The sequence below is a fragment of the Daphnia pulicaria genome, chromosome 5 (genome assembly GCF_021234035.1).
Source record: "Daphnia pulicaria isolate SC F1-1A chromosome 5, SC_F0-13Bv2, whole genome shotgun sequence".
In the NCBI taxonomy this organism is placed as follows: domain Eukaryota; kingdom Metazoa; phylum Arthropoda; class Branchiopoda; order Diplostraca; family Daphniidae; genus Daphnia; species Daphnia pulicaria.
The window spans coordinates 5,689,997-5,705,656 of record NC_060917.1 but is presented as its reverse complement, the minus strand read 5'-3'; the positions used below and the strand labels follow the sequence as shown (position 1 = coordinate 5,705,656).

General features: G+C 41.6%; 4 protein-coding genes and 1 long non-coding RNA gene across 5 annotated transcripts; all 5 read right to left on the bottom strand.

The window, feature by feature from the left end:
• Positions 1–1,134: 1,134 nt before the first annotated feature.
• On the bottom strand, positions 1,135–3,548 carry LOC124341564. The gene is made up of 3 exons (XR_006918474.1): positions 2,718–3,548; positions 2,322–2,585; positions 1,135–1,503 (listed from the first exon to the last, which is right to left on the bottom strand). It is a non-coding gene; the product is annotated as an uncharacterized LOC124341564 (long non-coding RNA).
• A 155-nt stretch (positions 3,549–3,703) lies between these two features.
• On the bottom strand, positions 3,704–4,701 carry LOC124341358 (superoxide dismutase [Cu-Zn]-like). The gene is made up of 2 exons (XM_046794439.1): positions 4,470–4,701; positions 3,704–4,397 (listed from the first exon to the last, which is right to left on the bottom strand). The coding sequence occupies exon 2, from the start codon at positions 4,392–4,394 to the stop codon at positions 3,834–3,836; it is 561 nt and encodes a 186-aa protein (XP_046650395.1). The 5' UTR covers positions 4,395–4,397; positions 4,470–4,701; the 3' UTR covers positions 3,704–3,833.
• Positions 4,702–5,286: 585 nt separating this feature from the next.
• LOC124341039 (putative ferric-chelate reductase 1 homolog) lies at positions 5,287–8,113 on the bottom strand. The gene is made up of 9 exons (XM_046793929.1): positions 7,290–8,113; positions 6,895–7,218; positions 6,577–6,817; positions 6,374–6,510; positions 6,054–6,306; positions 5,862–5,974; positions 5,668–5,799; positions 5,474–5,593; positions 5,287–5,429 (listed from the first exon to the last, which is right to left on the bottom strand). The coding sequence occupies exons 1-8, from the start codon at positions 7,494–7,496 to the stop codon at positions 5,486–5,488; spliced, it is 1,515 nt and encodes a 504-aa protein (XP_046649885.1). The 5' UTR covers positions 7,497–8,113; the 3' UTR covers positions 5,287–5,429; positions 5,474–5,485.
• Positions 8,114–8,237: 124 nt separating this feature from the next.
• Positions 8,238–12,060, bottom strand: LOC124340878 (peroxidase-like). The gene is made up of 16 exons (XM_046793631.1): positions 11,914–12,060; positions 11,481–11,836; positions 11,123–11,417; positions 10,831–11,060; positions 10,728–10,773; positions 10,555–10,652; positions 10,465–10,494; positions 10,190–10,386; positions 9,894–10,131; positions 9,486–9,831; positions 9,260–9,416; positions 9,102–9,186; positions 8,948–9,036; positions 8,678–8,876; positions 8,509–8,611; positions 8,238–8,450 (listed from the first exon to the last, which is right to left on the bottom strand). Exons 2-16 carry the CDS (start codon positions 11,824–11,826, stop codon positions 8,354–8,356), a joined length of 2,556 nt encoding a protein of 851 aa, XP_046649587.1. The 5' UTR covers positions 11,827–11,836; positions 11,914–12,060; the 3' UTR covers positions 8,238–8,353.
• A 135-nt stretch (positions 12,061–12,195) lies between these two features.
• Positions 12,196–14,648, bottom strand: LOC124341113 (oplophorus-luciferin 2-monooxygenase non-catalytic subunit-like). The gene is made up of 7 exons (XM_046794049.1): positions 14,336–14,648; positions 14,087–14,149; positions 13,862–13,989; positions 12,934–13,783; positions 12,736–12,870; positions 12,411–12,642; positions 12,196–12,362 (listed from the first exon to the last, which is right to left on the bottom strand). The coding sequence occupies exons 2-6, from the start codon at positions 14,103–14,105 to the stop codon at positions 12,506–12,508; spliced, it is 1,269 nt and encodes a 422-aa protein (XP_046650005.1). The 5' UTR covers positions 14,106–14,149; positions 14,336–14,648; the 3' UTR covers positions 12,196–12,362; positions 12,411–12,505.
• Positions 14,649–15,660: the final 1,012 nt, after the last annotated feature.

Sequence of the window (15,660 nt, the reverse complement as noted above, 5' to 3'; positions counted from 1 at the left end):
AATATTGTAAATCATGGTGTCCAATGTCCATCCATGGCGGCATGGCCAAAGAATTTATTAAGTATATTCTCGAACTTTTTGCTTGAAATAGTAAAACTTATTTGCTTTCAGACAAATTTATGTAAAGATAAGCTATTTAAGTAATAAAGTGACACCCATTTTCCTCTAAATGTAAATCTTAGAAATGAGTGAAAATTGTGTCAGTAATATAATTTATTAATACAAAGCTATTAACAGTGTTTGTTTTTTCTATTTAGGCTTCGTGGTTAAAAGGCTGGTGTTTTAGTTGGATTTTTGGAGAACCAGGGGTGAAACCATGAGGGAGGAATGGTGAAGTTACCAGCCACTACAGAAAACGGGAATTGCTTCAATGTCTGTTTGCAGTCTAGGGTTTATCTTAAGTTTAGGGAATATTTTTTATGTTGGTCAACTGTTTAACAGTATGAAGTATTGAGGGCACAGGAAAACTGCTATGATTGATAGTCAATGATGCGGTTCATTTCTTTTGGTGTGGACACAACGAGCATTATGGCTATTATCCGCACCAACCTGTTGATTTGGGGGGGTGGGGGAGGGACAGTTGTTGCATAACATGACAGTTCAGGGAAAATGTATCGGTTGTTTGCCCCATATCTTATGCCATTTGGCGTTTGTTGAGTGTTAACAGTTTTTAAAAAAGTCATTCTATTTGTTGTTTTCTTTTCTTTGGATTAATATTTAAGTGTCGCTTTCTAATTCAAAAAGTTTAAAGTTTTAGTCGTATGTTCTGGTGACGCTTTGGAAAGTAATAAGTTCTGATACCAAGTAAAGAAAATCTACATCAACTTTTAAAATCCGACATTAGAAGTGGACGGTTTCACACGACACGACTAGTAATGGAATATTTTGAAGTCTGAGATCAAAACAAACTTATTATATTAATCCAAAGAAATTAATTAACTAGTATTATCTCAACAAACGCCTAAGTGCCATTGGCCAAAATGCGTGATCGACATTTTAGATAGTAGTTGAGGGATTTGGAATATCTTCTATTTCTAAGCGATTTATGTTAATCTAGCCAAGTTTTATAATAAAATGAGGAAAGTAAAGTTGTAATATTGAATTTTGTTTTATTTAACCCACCTCCACCCACAATTCCTCCACTTTTTAGAATCACACATATAAACATATACGTACACTTAGGTTAACCCGTTGGCTACCACGCCATACAACCCGTAGGTTGTTCTCTACTCTCTACGCGCCATGTCTGAATGATCCATGGCCAAGGTGGGACTTGCCATTGCTGACAAGTCCGGGCTGACAGGGGAGGATGGAATGCACGCCTCTAGGAGGCCTCTAGGTTGCCCGTGGTAAGGAGCTAGGGGAGAACAAAGGCGTGGCAGCCAACGGGTTAACTAACACAAACATATTACCAACAACAAATGATGATCCGCGCTGACATTTTCATTTGGAGATACCGGAGATGTTTTGGTGTCTATCTTCTCGACGTCTCCTCTGCATAGTCTGAATAAAAACAAAACAATTGTTATTAAGTGAAATGCCAATAAAAGTTACATAATACATATAGATACATTGATCTGTTTTTTTTTTAATCAAAACTTTACAGGAGCTTATAATTTTGCTTAAGATTTAGCTTTCAGCATTAAGAACTGTACACAGAACAAAGCTCACTTGCTACTTTTATTAAAAATTTCCGGAAGTAAACCGGAAGTAACAACAGCGCCTCAACCACTGAGCTGTCGTCAAATTAAACCACATATTCGTGATCTCCATGAAATTTGGGGTCGATTTGATATGATTTAATCGAAATCCAAAATTTGGCCAAAATCGAGAATTTTCCTTAACTATAGTTCAGGAAAATTTTCGAAACCGGAAGTACGAATACGTAAAAATAAAAACATGAACTTTACCACAAATTCGACGAGGATCACGAATATGTGGTTCTTTTGTGCGCGGAATGAAAATTTACTGAACTACTGACTGAAAAGAGAAAACCGGAAATAGAAAAAAAAAGCAAATATCGAAAATTTAACAAGTGAGCTTTGTTGTCGGGATAGTTATCGTCAGTTTTCACTAAAAAATTTCCACACAATAGCTGCCGATAAATGTTTAAAGAGTTCGCAAAGTAACTAAAACTGACTGTTTTGACAGCTGAAAATGATCGAAAAGCCATCTAGCGTTAGCAAAAAGAAACACTTCTAAGTCTAAGTAACACTTTACGGCGCCAGAAGGGCATGATTTTGGAATTATGACACAGACAGAGTTTAACGCAAATAGATTACTAGTAGATAATCTACGAAAATAAGTCAATTGTCCGGTACCTGGCCATAATCCCGTGGTGAGCGACTGTAGGTGTGCCACAGCAACTGAAGTGTAATCCAACTCGTGAAGTGGATCCAACTCGCCAGTGAAGCAAGAAAAGTTGTGTAGCAGGTTAGCAGCATAAGAAGCACTGAAGTAGTGAAGCTGGATGAGCGTACGTCTTGAAGATAAGGATGGAGCAGTCAGAACGTTGGTGCAAGTCCCTCTATGTCATTGACAAATCCAGCATTGGCTCAAGGATGTTCGTGGGGATCTTTAGAGCTCTGTAAAAAAATGTGTAACATTAATGAACTGCGACGAAAAGTGGAGTTTTCCCAACGTAAAACCAACGTTTCCCAACATATTTCCTGCAAAATTAGTAGGATGATAATGATCTCATCAATCTCAATTTTCACCTTCGAATCCGGAACATGTAGGCAAAAACTGGGCTGCTTTCGCCTCGACGATCCGAACTAACTTTTACATTTTTCTTTAACAGTGATATTTTGTTTTCCAATGTGAAACTGTGGTCTACGAGGATTCACAATTGTAGTGGAAATTGCTATTTCGGCCAATCATCATGGCTAGTTTAAGCAGTTCAGATAGTGTTCAACTTCACTTCAAGAGATGATTGGTCTTCATTGCCAGATTATTCCATAGGCACAGACAATTTTCAAAGTCACACCACTGTACTTGAAAGGTCTAGACTTGTCATATTTCAGCTAAATGATCTTGTCACATTGGCTAAGAATCATACAAGAACATTTCCTTGTAACACCACCACTTTTAGCATCATCAGCATCAGAGATTGAAAAATTCGCTGAAAGAGATTCACTGAAAGAGAAACAATCTACGACTAACTTCTTGCACCGATGAGATCTGGAAATCCTGAGCTGTTTTCTAACGTTTCCTCGGATTACCTGCGTTGTTACAACCAAGTGTAAGGGGACGGGGCAGGCATTAGGCAATCGAGAAACAACTATACGTCAATGCACTTTTTTGGAAAATGCTGACTGCTGTCAAACAATTCATTTTCCAAGTCTTTTATAAAACACTATAAATCAATAAATGGTGATGACTTACGTCTGGCGTAAAGATAAAACCAGCAATCAGTCGGCGTCGGCCACACTCTGCATAGCAGAATGACTAACAATACAATGTTGACACTGCAGAGTGCAGACGGACCTCCGCTATAAATGATTAAGCGATGTTGCCCTTTTACGAAACTGATTAAATTTTGAATTTTTGTTTCCTGATTATTTTTCCTCGTTCTATTTTCTATCTATTATTACTTTTTCTTTTGAATTTATATGGAAAACCAGCGTAATTTTTTTTTTTCAAGAACGTCGGTAATGAAAGCTTCCTCAAAAACAAAACACAGGTTGCTGAATGTATAGACCAATTTGCCAGGGAAGAATTCCTACATTGTATTGACAAATAATTCAAAAACATTGAAAAAAAAATGGGGATTAAGAGACAAAAGAAAGGCAGAAATTCAAGTAGTATATCAGTTATAACTTGTTAATTGATTTTCAATGATATTTTTTAGTCTTGGTAATTTTTACGATGGTACCACAGCCAACTCGGGAGCCAGGATTGGCGTTTGGTGTTAAATTGTCCTCTTGGGCGTGAACGACAATGGCTCGTCCGTCGATGGATAGAGGTCCGATGAGAGAAATGACCCTGTCAAAGATATTGACGACGGCAATCCCCTGTTCGTTTGCAACGACATTTCCCAAATCACCGACGTGCCGCATGTAAGGTGCGCTATAGGGCCCACCGTGCGTCGCGTTGTGCGGATTGTAATGAGATCCGGTCGAAGTGCAGCCATCGGTTTTCACGTCGCCGAAAGAATGGACGTGCATTCCGTGCCTGCCCGGCTTCAAACCCATGAGCCAACCGACCAACTTGACGCCGTATTTCATTTGAGTTAGAGCGAGGAAACCAACCACATCTTTGGACGGACTGGACATCATGACGACGGCTTCGCAAGGATCACTTTCATGGTGTTGGCCACTTACCCAATGGGCCCCCGAGAAGCATCCCAAAGTCGACAACAGCAACAGGGTAGCTAAAGTGCCGGCGATTTTCATTTTCTTCGCCGTGCACCAATAAGAAAAATGGAATTATTTGACCGATATTTAGAAATGAATTGATTGCTTTATTACCGCTATCTTGAAGGTTTTTTTTTCAACGGGGAGACGCAGTAAACTTACCACCTGCTTCTGCGATGTAGTTTCAATAGTGTTGAACTCATTCTCTAATGCCAGTTTAATATCCTGCTCTCGTTAGAATTCCAATACCGCATTGATACCGCAAAGATTTATCAAACTGGTTTCCTGTTTCAAATCCAGATAATTTATAATTCCCGCTCACTAACATTAATACCTCTACATCCTTTGCATCGTGCTCATGAAACGTAAACTCTAAATAAGAAAGTATTTGTGTCCATTGGGCTTTTGAAAAACATTCAAATTAAATGAAACCGTGATTTTGAAATAGGTCGGATTTAAGAAAATGCACATGGGACTAATTTAAGCAATTTACTTGATTACTGCTACGCCGTAAAATAAACACAATCAATTTAGAGCCAAATAAGGTTGTCAAGTCAGAGAATTTACAACGGAATTGCGGTGAAAGTGACGGCTCTTTGTACATTATAAAGATTTTTTTTGTTTCCCGTTTCTTTATGTCGTCGTCCCTCACCTTCATTTGCCCCTTTTTCTTCTCCCCCAGATTTCCACCGGATGGATTTCCGGCCAGGATGAAGTCCACACCCTAAAATCCATATCAAGGTTTACCAAGAATTTCCGAGGGAAGAAATACTTGGAATTTCAATTCAGTTTGTTAGAAGCAACGAGGTAACTAACTTAACACCCAAGTAGAAATAAAAACCACACCTTCCCTTTTCAGTTTCCGTCTTGCAATCGATTGCAACGGATAGCGCATAATCAAAAGTAGGAAGGAAACCACAGGTGACATTGATCAAACGGAAACTCTGAATGTATAGATAGTAGAAAGTGCAGTAAATAAGAATCGAAACGACGATAACGGCACTAAAAGTAGGTAATGCATGCAATGTGTAGGGAAATTATGAAATGAGACTTTTCGATTTTCTATCGATATAGCCCGGTCTAACCGTCACGGTTAGACCGTGGAGTGAGGCGTTGAGTGAGGCGTTTTGTTACTGCTTGGGCCAGGGGGCTTTGGCTATCGTGGCTATCACAGCGATGCTTAAACTGGTCACCAGCAGAACGTAAAAGAAGAGATATACTCGGCGAAACTGGGACCCCTGATTCCAAACCAAAAAGATTCGATTTTAGACAAAAGCCAACGACAGAAAAGAATTCAAAGCTTCATTATTACGTAAGCATCCTCCTTGTTTTTGGCAAGATTAAGGACATCTTGATAGCTCTCGCGTTGTGGCAACATATCTTTCATGGCCATAGAAGTGGTCGGTCTCGGCCTCCAAGGAGCGTGCATGAAACACTGGGAAAACTTGAGAACCGATAAAATTTCGAATGAATAATCAAGTTTAATCAAATGAAATGACTATCTACCGCTAAAATGTTGTGACTTAGGATGTAAATGACTGTGTAGACGACGATAAGCCAAGTGACCCAATAAGGAATGGCGGCCTTTTCAAGATTGACGGCCAAGAAAATGCAAACAACTGGAAATTGTGGATAAAGAAACAAAATAAGATTTAACGTGCAAACAGTATAAATATTAGTTTGAATTTGAAAACTTACCGCCAAGGACATGGGCGGCTTTCCCAACCAACCAATGAGCCCAGTTGAAAATGTATCGTCGGGGACCGTCCGGATGCGGCCGGAAGTAAGCCATAATCGGCTGAATAAAGGCCAACAGAGTCGTGATGAGACCAATGACGGCATGAGGATTTTGCTTGGCGGGAATCGAAGTCCAGCCTCCCAGTTCCGAGAAAATGAGAATGAAAGCGATCATCGTCAACGTCCATGTCACCATCATCAGAATAGCGTGATACTAAAAAAGGGGAAATGAATATAATTCAGACATCGAAAAGATTTTCGATGAAATGATTTCAACTCACCACAAACCAAAGATCTTTGCCCATGATCTGCTGGCCCACCCAGGTGAGCTTATAATAACGAGCCAACAGCAGTCCACAAGAGGCGGCCAGCATCCAAGCCGTCACCATAAAGATTCCGTGAAGTTTAACCAACGTGCCTGAATAAGAGAAACAATTAATTCAACACAGTTATAGGTCCAGTAAGACGAACGAGTGTCATATACCTTTGCTGGCCCCAACGGCTCCCGTTTCTGATAATTTGAGAGAACGATCCGAAACTGTTTTCTCACTGCCGTGATACGAGAGGCCGTCATTCGAGGCCAGCCCACGAGCCAAAAGTAGAAAGAACTTTTGAGAGGCATCAAACTTTTTCTCGCCGAGGACAAACTGCGACGTGCGTTCAAATTTGCAATACAAATTGCCGTCGCTGAATGTCGTGCTGATCACATTCAACCCTTCGGTTGGCTGTGAAAACCAAAAATGGTAAAAATTAAGTTTTTCAAACATCAATAACGGGAAATGAGTTGAATTATTTCAATTACGTTTGGGAGTCGAATGTTTGTTTTGGTGGCGTCGTTTTGTGACATGTAAACGTTGACTCTGCCATTTTTCACAGTGCATTCAGTCACGCTGTCGTCGCCCATGAGTCTGTCCTCCGAGAACCCAACGGCGACAAAAAAATCGTCTAAGGATTTGGTCGCCAATAATTCAAATTCGATGCGCTGGCCTTTCTGGGCAAAGGTCACCAATGCAGAGCAGGATCGTTGTTGAATACACGATGCTGGATATCCAAAACAGCCTTTGGTGCCATCACATCCATCGTACACTGAGGAGAACATCTGTGGGGAAACCTGAGCGAATGGAGTCTGAAAAAAAGTGAAAGTGTTAACAGCTGGGCGGAATATCTTGTAAAAAGGAATTTGCAAATGAGACTCACTGGTTGGGCTGGAATTTTCGGTGTCGTGATGGTTGTAGTCACGATGGGTGGCGGCGCTTTCGGGTTGTTGGCGAACGGAACTGCTGGGGGGTAATAAGGATCGTCATCAGGAAATTTGAAGGGCTTGGGAGTGTCGTAGCCAGTCGACAAGTGAATGCCAAACACAGTCAAGAGCAACACAGCGGATTGAACGATTGGCCACTTCATGTCGATGTCGGAACTGAATGGATGTTTTCAGTGCGAGGCAGGATTTTTAAAACAAACGACAACCGGGAAAAAAAGTTGTTTGACGTTTGCTCTTTTTTTTATCAGCCAACTAACAAGTCAAATGTGGTCAAACAAATCTGGCGACGATAATTCTTTCTACAATTCTCTAACCACCATTTCAAAGGGAAGTTGACACTGATTCAAGGATACGGAACTAGACGTTTCCCATTTTCCAATAGACTGGTGACGCACATTTAAAACCAAATTTGAAAACTTTTGTAAATGGAAGACGAGCCACAGCGACCGATTTCTCTGAACGCTCGACGGGAACAACGAAACGCGCAACAGACTAGCGGGGAATGCCGAGACTGCAGCCCAAAGCGAGCGCGCAGTTACATACTTAACCAGCCTTGAACTAGTTTCCATATTCCTCTTGGATGTAGGTTGAGTAAGCATTTCTTTTGTGTGTCTACACACCTGCAATCCCCCAACTCAAAGGCGTAGCGAAGGTTTTCTAAAAGAAGAAAGGGCGATGAAAGGAAATGGACAGAAAATGTTTTTTCTTCAAAAGGCCTTGATGTCTCTTTTTCTCTTATAAGGAAATTTATTACGTGCACGTGTCTTGGGTTGCGACCTTCACGCTTTTCTTTCACTTTGGTGGGCCTTTTGCGGGCGTTGGCAAGTTCGGCAACTAAAAATCGCTCCTTCATTTTATTCGTGACAAGGAACTGATTCTTTTTACTTTTTGCCCTTTTGTGTTTATTTGAATTTGGTTACTCCACAGGTAGAAATAAAATGTTGTGTTACTATTACTATATATTACCGTCACCCATATTATAGAACGGGGATTTAGAACATCAATACTTTAGTCGGGCAGTTATTTCGGCTTCTTTCCAAGGCTGAAGGCTCATGCGAGGAATAGAGTCGGTAGATTCGCATTTCACAAGTGGGTTCCTATAAAAAGAAAATCATGAGGCCTCGTTTCGTGTCGAATATTTCAAGGATAACTTACAAGTCGGAAATGAGTTTGAAAACTAGCGGTTGCATGTAACGGATGTCGCTGTTGTCACAGACGATGCGCGAATAACTCGTTTTCCTTATTTCGTCCAATTGTTCTAAATTTGAACCAACAAATGAAGGAACCATCGAGCGAAAAACCCAAATTTTTATTTGTTCAATACCTTCAGTGAAGGAGCCGGCCTGTCCGCCGAGATCGTAAAAGTAGCGGTCGCCCCGTTTCAGCCTCAAAAACTGTTCTCCAATGATGCAAGCAAAAGTGGGTCCTACAGCGGCACCGTCGGCCTTTTTCTCGGACACGGCAGCGATGAATAAATCAATATCGTCGACAGATGCGTAAATGGACTTGAAACCCTCAACCACCTGTCCGATTCAAATGTTTACTGTAAAGTTGCAACTTTTGTTTTTCTAAATCTTAAAAAAATTTAACGAACGCTAGCGGGAATCAAATCGAGAAGATCGTCAAAGTCTTTTGCGCGCGGAATGCCACACACGGCCCGATAACTGTTATAGCCTCTTATACCTGTAATGAACAATAAAGTGATGAGCAATATTCAAATGTCACGATAAGACTTGCTACTACCGTACCGTGATCGCGACTGCGCTGAGTGTCGAGCGACACCAAATCCATTCCGAAACCCGTGCCCGCCTCTTCGAACAAATGGTTGGTCATCTGCAATATCAAATCGAATAGATATTATTTATGTACTCGACACATTTAGACAAATTTGCTTTTAGGTTATTACCTCGACAGTGTAATAATTATCGACACTTTCTCCGGCTAAAGTTGCCTGGGCGATGAGGAACTTGTCGACGTTGCCGGGGACGTAAACCTCTTGCATTTTGAAGAACAAGCGACGCATCAAAAAGCTTTTCTCCTTTTCTCTCTGCTCGTTGACGAGACTAGACAAAATAAACGAAGTGAATGCCAAAACTACAAAAATTTTATCGAGGAAGGAACTGTAAGCTTACTCTTGCCTTTCAGGAACCAGGGAGTGGCCGAAACGGAACGCGGTGACGGTGAATTCGTTCAAAACGGACGGATTGACTTTGTCGTCGTAATCGTGGCTGAAACCGTGCTGAAGCGGGAAAATGCCGAGTTCCTGCATCTTTTTGCGACCGATGAGAACCGGGAGATATTCGTTGTAGACCATGTGCTGCCACTGTGCGACCACAATGCGCCTAGACTCCTGGTAGATACGCTCGTCGCCCCAGTGCGGATTCAAAGCGGCCAGCTCCTCCGCCAAACGATTGTGTTGGCGGAAAAGGGAGGTTTGCGTGACGGCCATGTAAGGACCATCATTCACTCGATTGTCACCTACGTAGAAGATTTCCCATGAAACCAAAACACTTTTGAACTTGTTAATAAAAGAATGTCACCTGCTTTGAAGCACTTGACATCCAGTAGTGGGTAGATGTCGCTGTCGGATTTGGGTGAGGAACAGTCCAAAGTGGTTTCATTGTCAGCGGGCATCAAATCCTTTTCGTAGTAATAGCCCTTCTTTGGTCCGGGAGTTGCTTTCAGGCTGCCTTTTTGGAACGTCCGCAAATCGGACGCCACTTCATCGTTCGAACCGTAGACGGGCGAGAGATCCAAGAAGTGGGTGTTGATGTTCGCCTAATAGAACGACACAAAACATTAGGCCTCGTCAGTAAATCACTATAGTATAACTGACCTGTTCCACGTAGCCAAATTTGCGGTCATTTCTGCACGCGGGAGCGGAACGGGCGAATTCCATGCAGCGTCGATTGAACTTGGAATAAAACGGGTCGTCCTTGGGAATGACAATGGGAAAGCACTTGCCGTGAGCGTAGTCTTGTTCAGAAAGGAATTGTCCGCCTTCCGTGCAGCAAGGCACTGGTGATCCGTCCGCTTTGAAATAGAGAAATTTGTAGAGATGATTAGAAAAACGACTTTTTGATTATCATGGCTATAATTGTATGCGTTTACCCAATTTCGATTCCAGAGTTTCTTGCAAGTCTGTTCCATTACAAAATTTATTTATTATTTATTACCAAACTAATCGTTAATATTTCATACCGTGATCAATGACCTGTCCGAATTGCATGACAAAAATACTGTCCGTCTCGCTTCGAGCCTCCACATCGCGAACCACGGTCAGAGATACCACACGGGGTCTGTTGGGAGTCAATCAAATAATTGGCTACGTAATTGTTCGACGTGAATTAATGTGCATCATATTAAATTCTTACGAGGGAAGTTCGCCTCCATCTACAGCTCGTCTGGGCATCCAATAACCTAAAAAGAAATGTTTAATTGCAGTTACATCGTTTTAACGAGAGAATTTGGATTTACCATCGGCGTAGTCTGGGGTTAGAATGCGTTGGTATTGGGTATTGGACACACCCCAGGGGATATTGCCAGGTGAATGGACGTGATTGCAAATTCCGGATATGGTTCGATAAGGCGAAGTCAACGCCTTTTTATCACAAACCGGGAAAGTGGGGCAAGTGTGGGTGACACCCGTGTCTTTTACATGGAACTGATTTAGTGCACAATGGGCTTGATGCGGCTTAATTTGATGTCTACAATGTAATAAGTTAGTGTAATAGTTGGACGAATTGTTTTAGAGAAATGATCACACTACCCATGGACGAGGTTATGGCCAGAAAAAACACCGTGCATAGTGTTTCCGGTATTCTTCAATGCTTCATCCGCCGTTTGAAAGTAAACCCAACTGTGCGTGTAGCGAGCTGAACCGGGTCTAACCAAAATGTTCTGTCTAGCCATACCGTTCTCAGCCTCCACCAATGATGCCATCTGATTCTTGCCTGCGTGATGAACAGCCGCTTTCACAGCGTCCAAGTCGATTTTATTGACATGATCGTCGAATTTGACGTCTTCGCAGGGACTTGGTTTCTTAAATGGCGCCCTGCTATTAACTGTAGGAGGGAAAGATGATTATTTTGGACTGTCTAGAATTCAAGCAACATTTTGTGGATTACTGTTTATGGGAAGATCCGGACAGCAGAGTCCTCTGTCATATCCATTGTGTAGTGTACAGGCAGTCCCCGGAGTCTTCCGGACGAGATCGTACCACACGGCGCAATCTTTGGCCGGTCGGCAATGAGATTCCAATCCGCCAACTTTGGGGCAATGGCTCTGATGACCGCCAGGATATTGGGGTTTGTGGGCACCAGTATTGTAATCGGATTTTGCAAGATGAATTGGTTTGGGTACATATCCAGCTGTCTGCTGTGCTGGGCCCGGTTGATAAGGACATTTATTGCTGCTAGCCGCAACGAATAAAAGTCCCAACACAAACACTCCACATAGCCACCGTGCCGGCATCCTATTAAGCCTAATAATTTTAGATAACAATTTAATAAAACTTTATTTTCCAATATAAACTAGATGGTTGATTTTTATTATATTTACCTTGATTCTGCAAAAATTAGGGAACAACAGCGTTTCGAGTTCCAGTACGAGGTCTGGCCAAGCGAATTCTATCTTGTATCATCGTTTACCCCCTGTATTTATACCGATGCGAATTTGGGGTTTCACTGGCTTTTAAATATAGGCTACGAATCTATTTTTGCCAACAAGTGATTGTGCACTCAAACTATTTTTAGAACTAGAAGAACATTATTTCAGAAAAAAAAACACGGCAAAAGTTCACTTTCTCTCAAAATCTGTCGAAATCACAGAACTCGCTTCGTATTGACAGTAATAGCTCCTTGATTTTATTCGACTGCAAAATGGGGACAATTAGTTTCGGGTAGTTTCAGTTCATCGCAGAATTAGTATTCTAATTGAAGTCGGAAAGTTAAAAGGAAAGCCGCTAAGAATATAATTTAAATTGAAACGGAATGCTGTTCGAAAGCATTGCTCAATACGTCGAACTTATCTATGAAAAAGGACAACAACATATTTTTCCTTTTTTCTACAACGTACATTTAAAGTACAAACATACATTTAAAAAATGTTTTCTTTTGACATGGCCGATCGGTGTGTCTATTACGCATCATAACTAGCAATTTCCGTAGGCATCTGGGTTAAGATCCTCGAACCTAAAGAATCCGCCGCAAACTCCGTTTTTGACACTGGGCAGGAGAATTTGGTTGTCTCGAATCAGCCAGGCCAAAGGACATCCGCAATCGAACGGATCTAGTATACGTTTAGGCAATAGATAGATGATAAGTGAACGTTAACTCGAAAGATAACAAAGTCTATGGGGAAGCAGCTCGTTAAATCACTGACTTCCAGTAACAAGGACTTGTCCTCCAATAGCCGGTGGTTGAATCGTCATCTGTTGCAGCATCGATTTAAAGACATCTTCCCTAAACTCGGTCAATTTGTTATTCTCCAAGTTCACCTGGGCATACGTAAAATTACCTGCAAGCGCGTAAAAGTAAATAGAAACATTTTTGGGTTATAATATTGACAGCGCGTTGTAACCTTGGAAAGCGTCGCCTTCAATAGCGATCAGCGAAAGATTTTTGAGGCCAACAAAGTTGACTGGAGGACCAAAGATCAATGTCGATAGGCTCATGAAAGGGACGTCATTGTAGGAGAGTTCGTAGGTAATCAGTTGAGAGAAAGAGGCGATCGTGGGAATTTTGGTCAGTGCGTTGTTGGCTAGTGACAGCAATTTTAGTGAACTGACAGACGACGAACTGCCCAAGGAGATGAAAATATTGGCAACTGCTTCATTGTTTAAACCGTTCCCATCCAAGTGCAACCGCTCCAATCTGGTTGGAGTCAAATCGGGGAAGGCGACATTTCCCAGTCCTGTACAGTTGACGACGGCGAGTTCCTTGAGAGCGGGCAAACTGGGCAGATTTGCCATAGCCTCGACGTTTAACGTGTTTTCTAAGTGGAGGGTATTGAGAGCTACAAATCCGCTCAGGAATGTCATGTCCGTTTGGCCGGCCAAGTCGCAGTCGTGAATCTCGAAGCGGGTCGTGTTGAAACGCGTAAATTCAAAAGAGGCTGGATCGATCGTCAGACTGAGCTTAGGGGATGCGGCGGATGGGCAATTTAGGTGAATATTTTGAGCGCGTTTGTCACTCAGCAGATCGGCGGGTAATGCAACCAACCCCGTGGCGGAAGTTGCCAACGAAACCGAGTAGAGAAATAGACTTTGCGTGCGGAAAAAGACGTCGACGACATCGACAAGGGGCAAGTCCACACAGGTGACTTCCAGGCCATTAGCTGTCAGATCGCAGACACAAGGAGAATAATCTTCCGGGCAAACTGCACGAGTCGTCGGATTAGCGAGAATTCTCGTCAGTCCAATGACAATTATCTTTATGCAACAAACGAGAGAAAAGATATTCTGTTGTCAGAAAAAACGAATCAATAATGCAAAATAGAAAGGACTAACCAGGACCAAATAGTTGACTGATGTCTGCATTCTGTAGTGGAATAATTTTTCAGGACCGTAAGAACACAACACGCTGTAGTGTACACTTGACGTTTGTCTTATTGTATTCCCTATTCGAATCCCCTTTTCTGTCAAGATCGTGTGATAATCGAACGATGGATTCTGTTATCGCACTTTGCCTATCTCGCTTCGATGTGACTCATCTCATGATAATATTTCACTTACTTTGACTTTTCCAATCCATCCGGCCGAATTCGAACGTACGACCAGCTTTTTAAAAATCTTACACTTCAACTCGCACTTCAACCGACTTCAACAAAAGTTTGTTATAAGTCGGACTGCCTCAAAGAAAAAATATGTATGCTACATCGACTCCATAGAGGGCATCGGATATCTAGGTCAGGTGCAAGCCGAAGAATGTCGCCCTCATCTTTTATCAAGACGTTATCCTTTTATTTTTTATTAACCAATTACCTGATGACGAGGAGGTGCCGGTGTGGCGGCAAGTCCTTCTTAGTTATCAAAGGTTATAGTTGCACTTTGCTTGAAGTGTTTCAAGTTAAAATATTTTTGTTTACCCACAGACAAACTTGTGAGGTACGTACAAAACCGAGCCTAATCTGCAGTCGTTCTACCAATGAGATATAATAAAATATTTCATGGATCCTTAATGAGTAAACAAAAACGTCAAGAGAAACATAACATTTCCAGCCAACCGCATATAGCTTGATTAGGAATAATCGTAGTCCGTACTGTGTCAGAATTCACGACCAACGCCACTAAATAATAAAAAAGGAAGAATAGAGATACATTTCCCCTACCTTTAAGTCTGGGAAATACAGCCAGACATCCACAAGGGCTCCATTCATCTGCAGAGAAGTTGAATCCACCAGGCAGGATAGGAAAAGGGGTCCTCGTGAATAAACCCAAACTCACATGGGGTAGGCATAAGCGAGAACAGATGGGGGACTCGACCAACAGCATTGGTAGTTCCTTCAATAAAACAGGATTTACAGAAAAAAAATCATTTAGGATCCTACAGAAACATGAAGTAAGAACAAGTTGAAAATTGACCAATTTTCCATGCAAGTCATGCATATCAGAAAAATGTCTATCAGGACCTACAGAAATAAAAGTAATGACAATATTACCCAAGTGATACTGAGATTGTGGTTGGATGATGACAGGTCAATACCGGCAAATGAAACTTGTATATCATGTTGTTAGCTCAGACCTCAAATCTGCACAAAGGCGGAGAAGGTTACAGTGCAAAATAAACTGATATTATGTATTGAAAGGGGCTTTATACATGATAAATTCTAGTCAGGAACAAACACTTCACAAATTTGGAATAGGTTTGACTATTCTATTTAAGCTCCCAAATCATTCCATTTGTATGATTCTTAGCTTCAATTATACCTGCCAAACAGCATGAAGTGGAGACTGGAGAGCATGGAGAGCAGCGACACAGAGGTTCACACGACGACCACATTCATGTATAATTCCGTGTAATTCTATTCGTTGCCTTATTTTTCACCACAGCCACAGCTACAGCCCACGGACGTTTCCAAAAACAAAAAAGATCGTTCCGTGTTCTTTTAAATAATCTTAATCTTCGTATCTTTTCGGAAATTTCAAATTTGTGAGTTGTGACTTGTGAACCATTGGGAACAAAAGAAAAGCAGATGATACTTTTCTGTAAGAAATCGATAGAAACCATCAAAATCGAAAAATGGAGAAGAATGCGAAACCGCCAGAATCTGGGAATCCAGAATCAGTCATACAGAATCCTCCTAGAA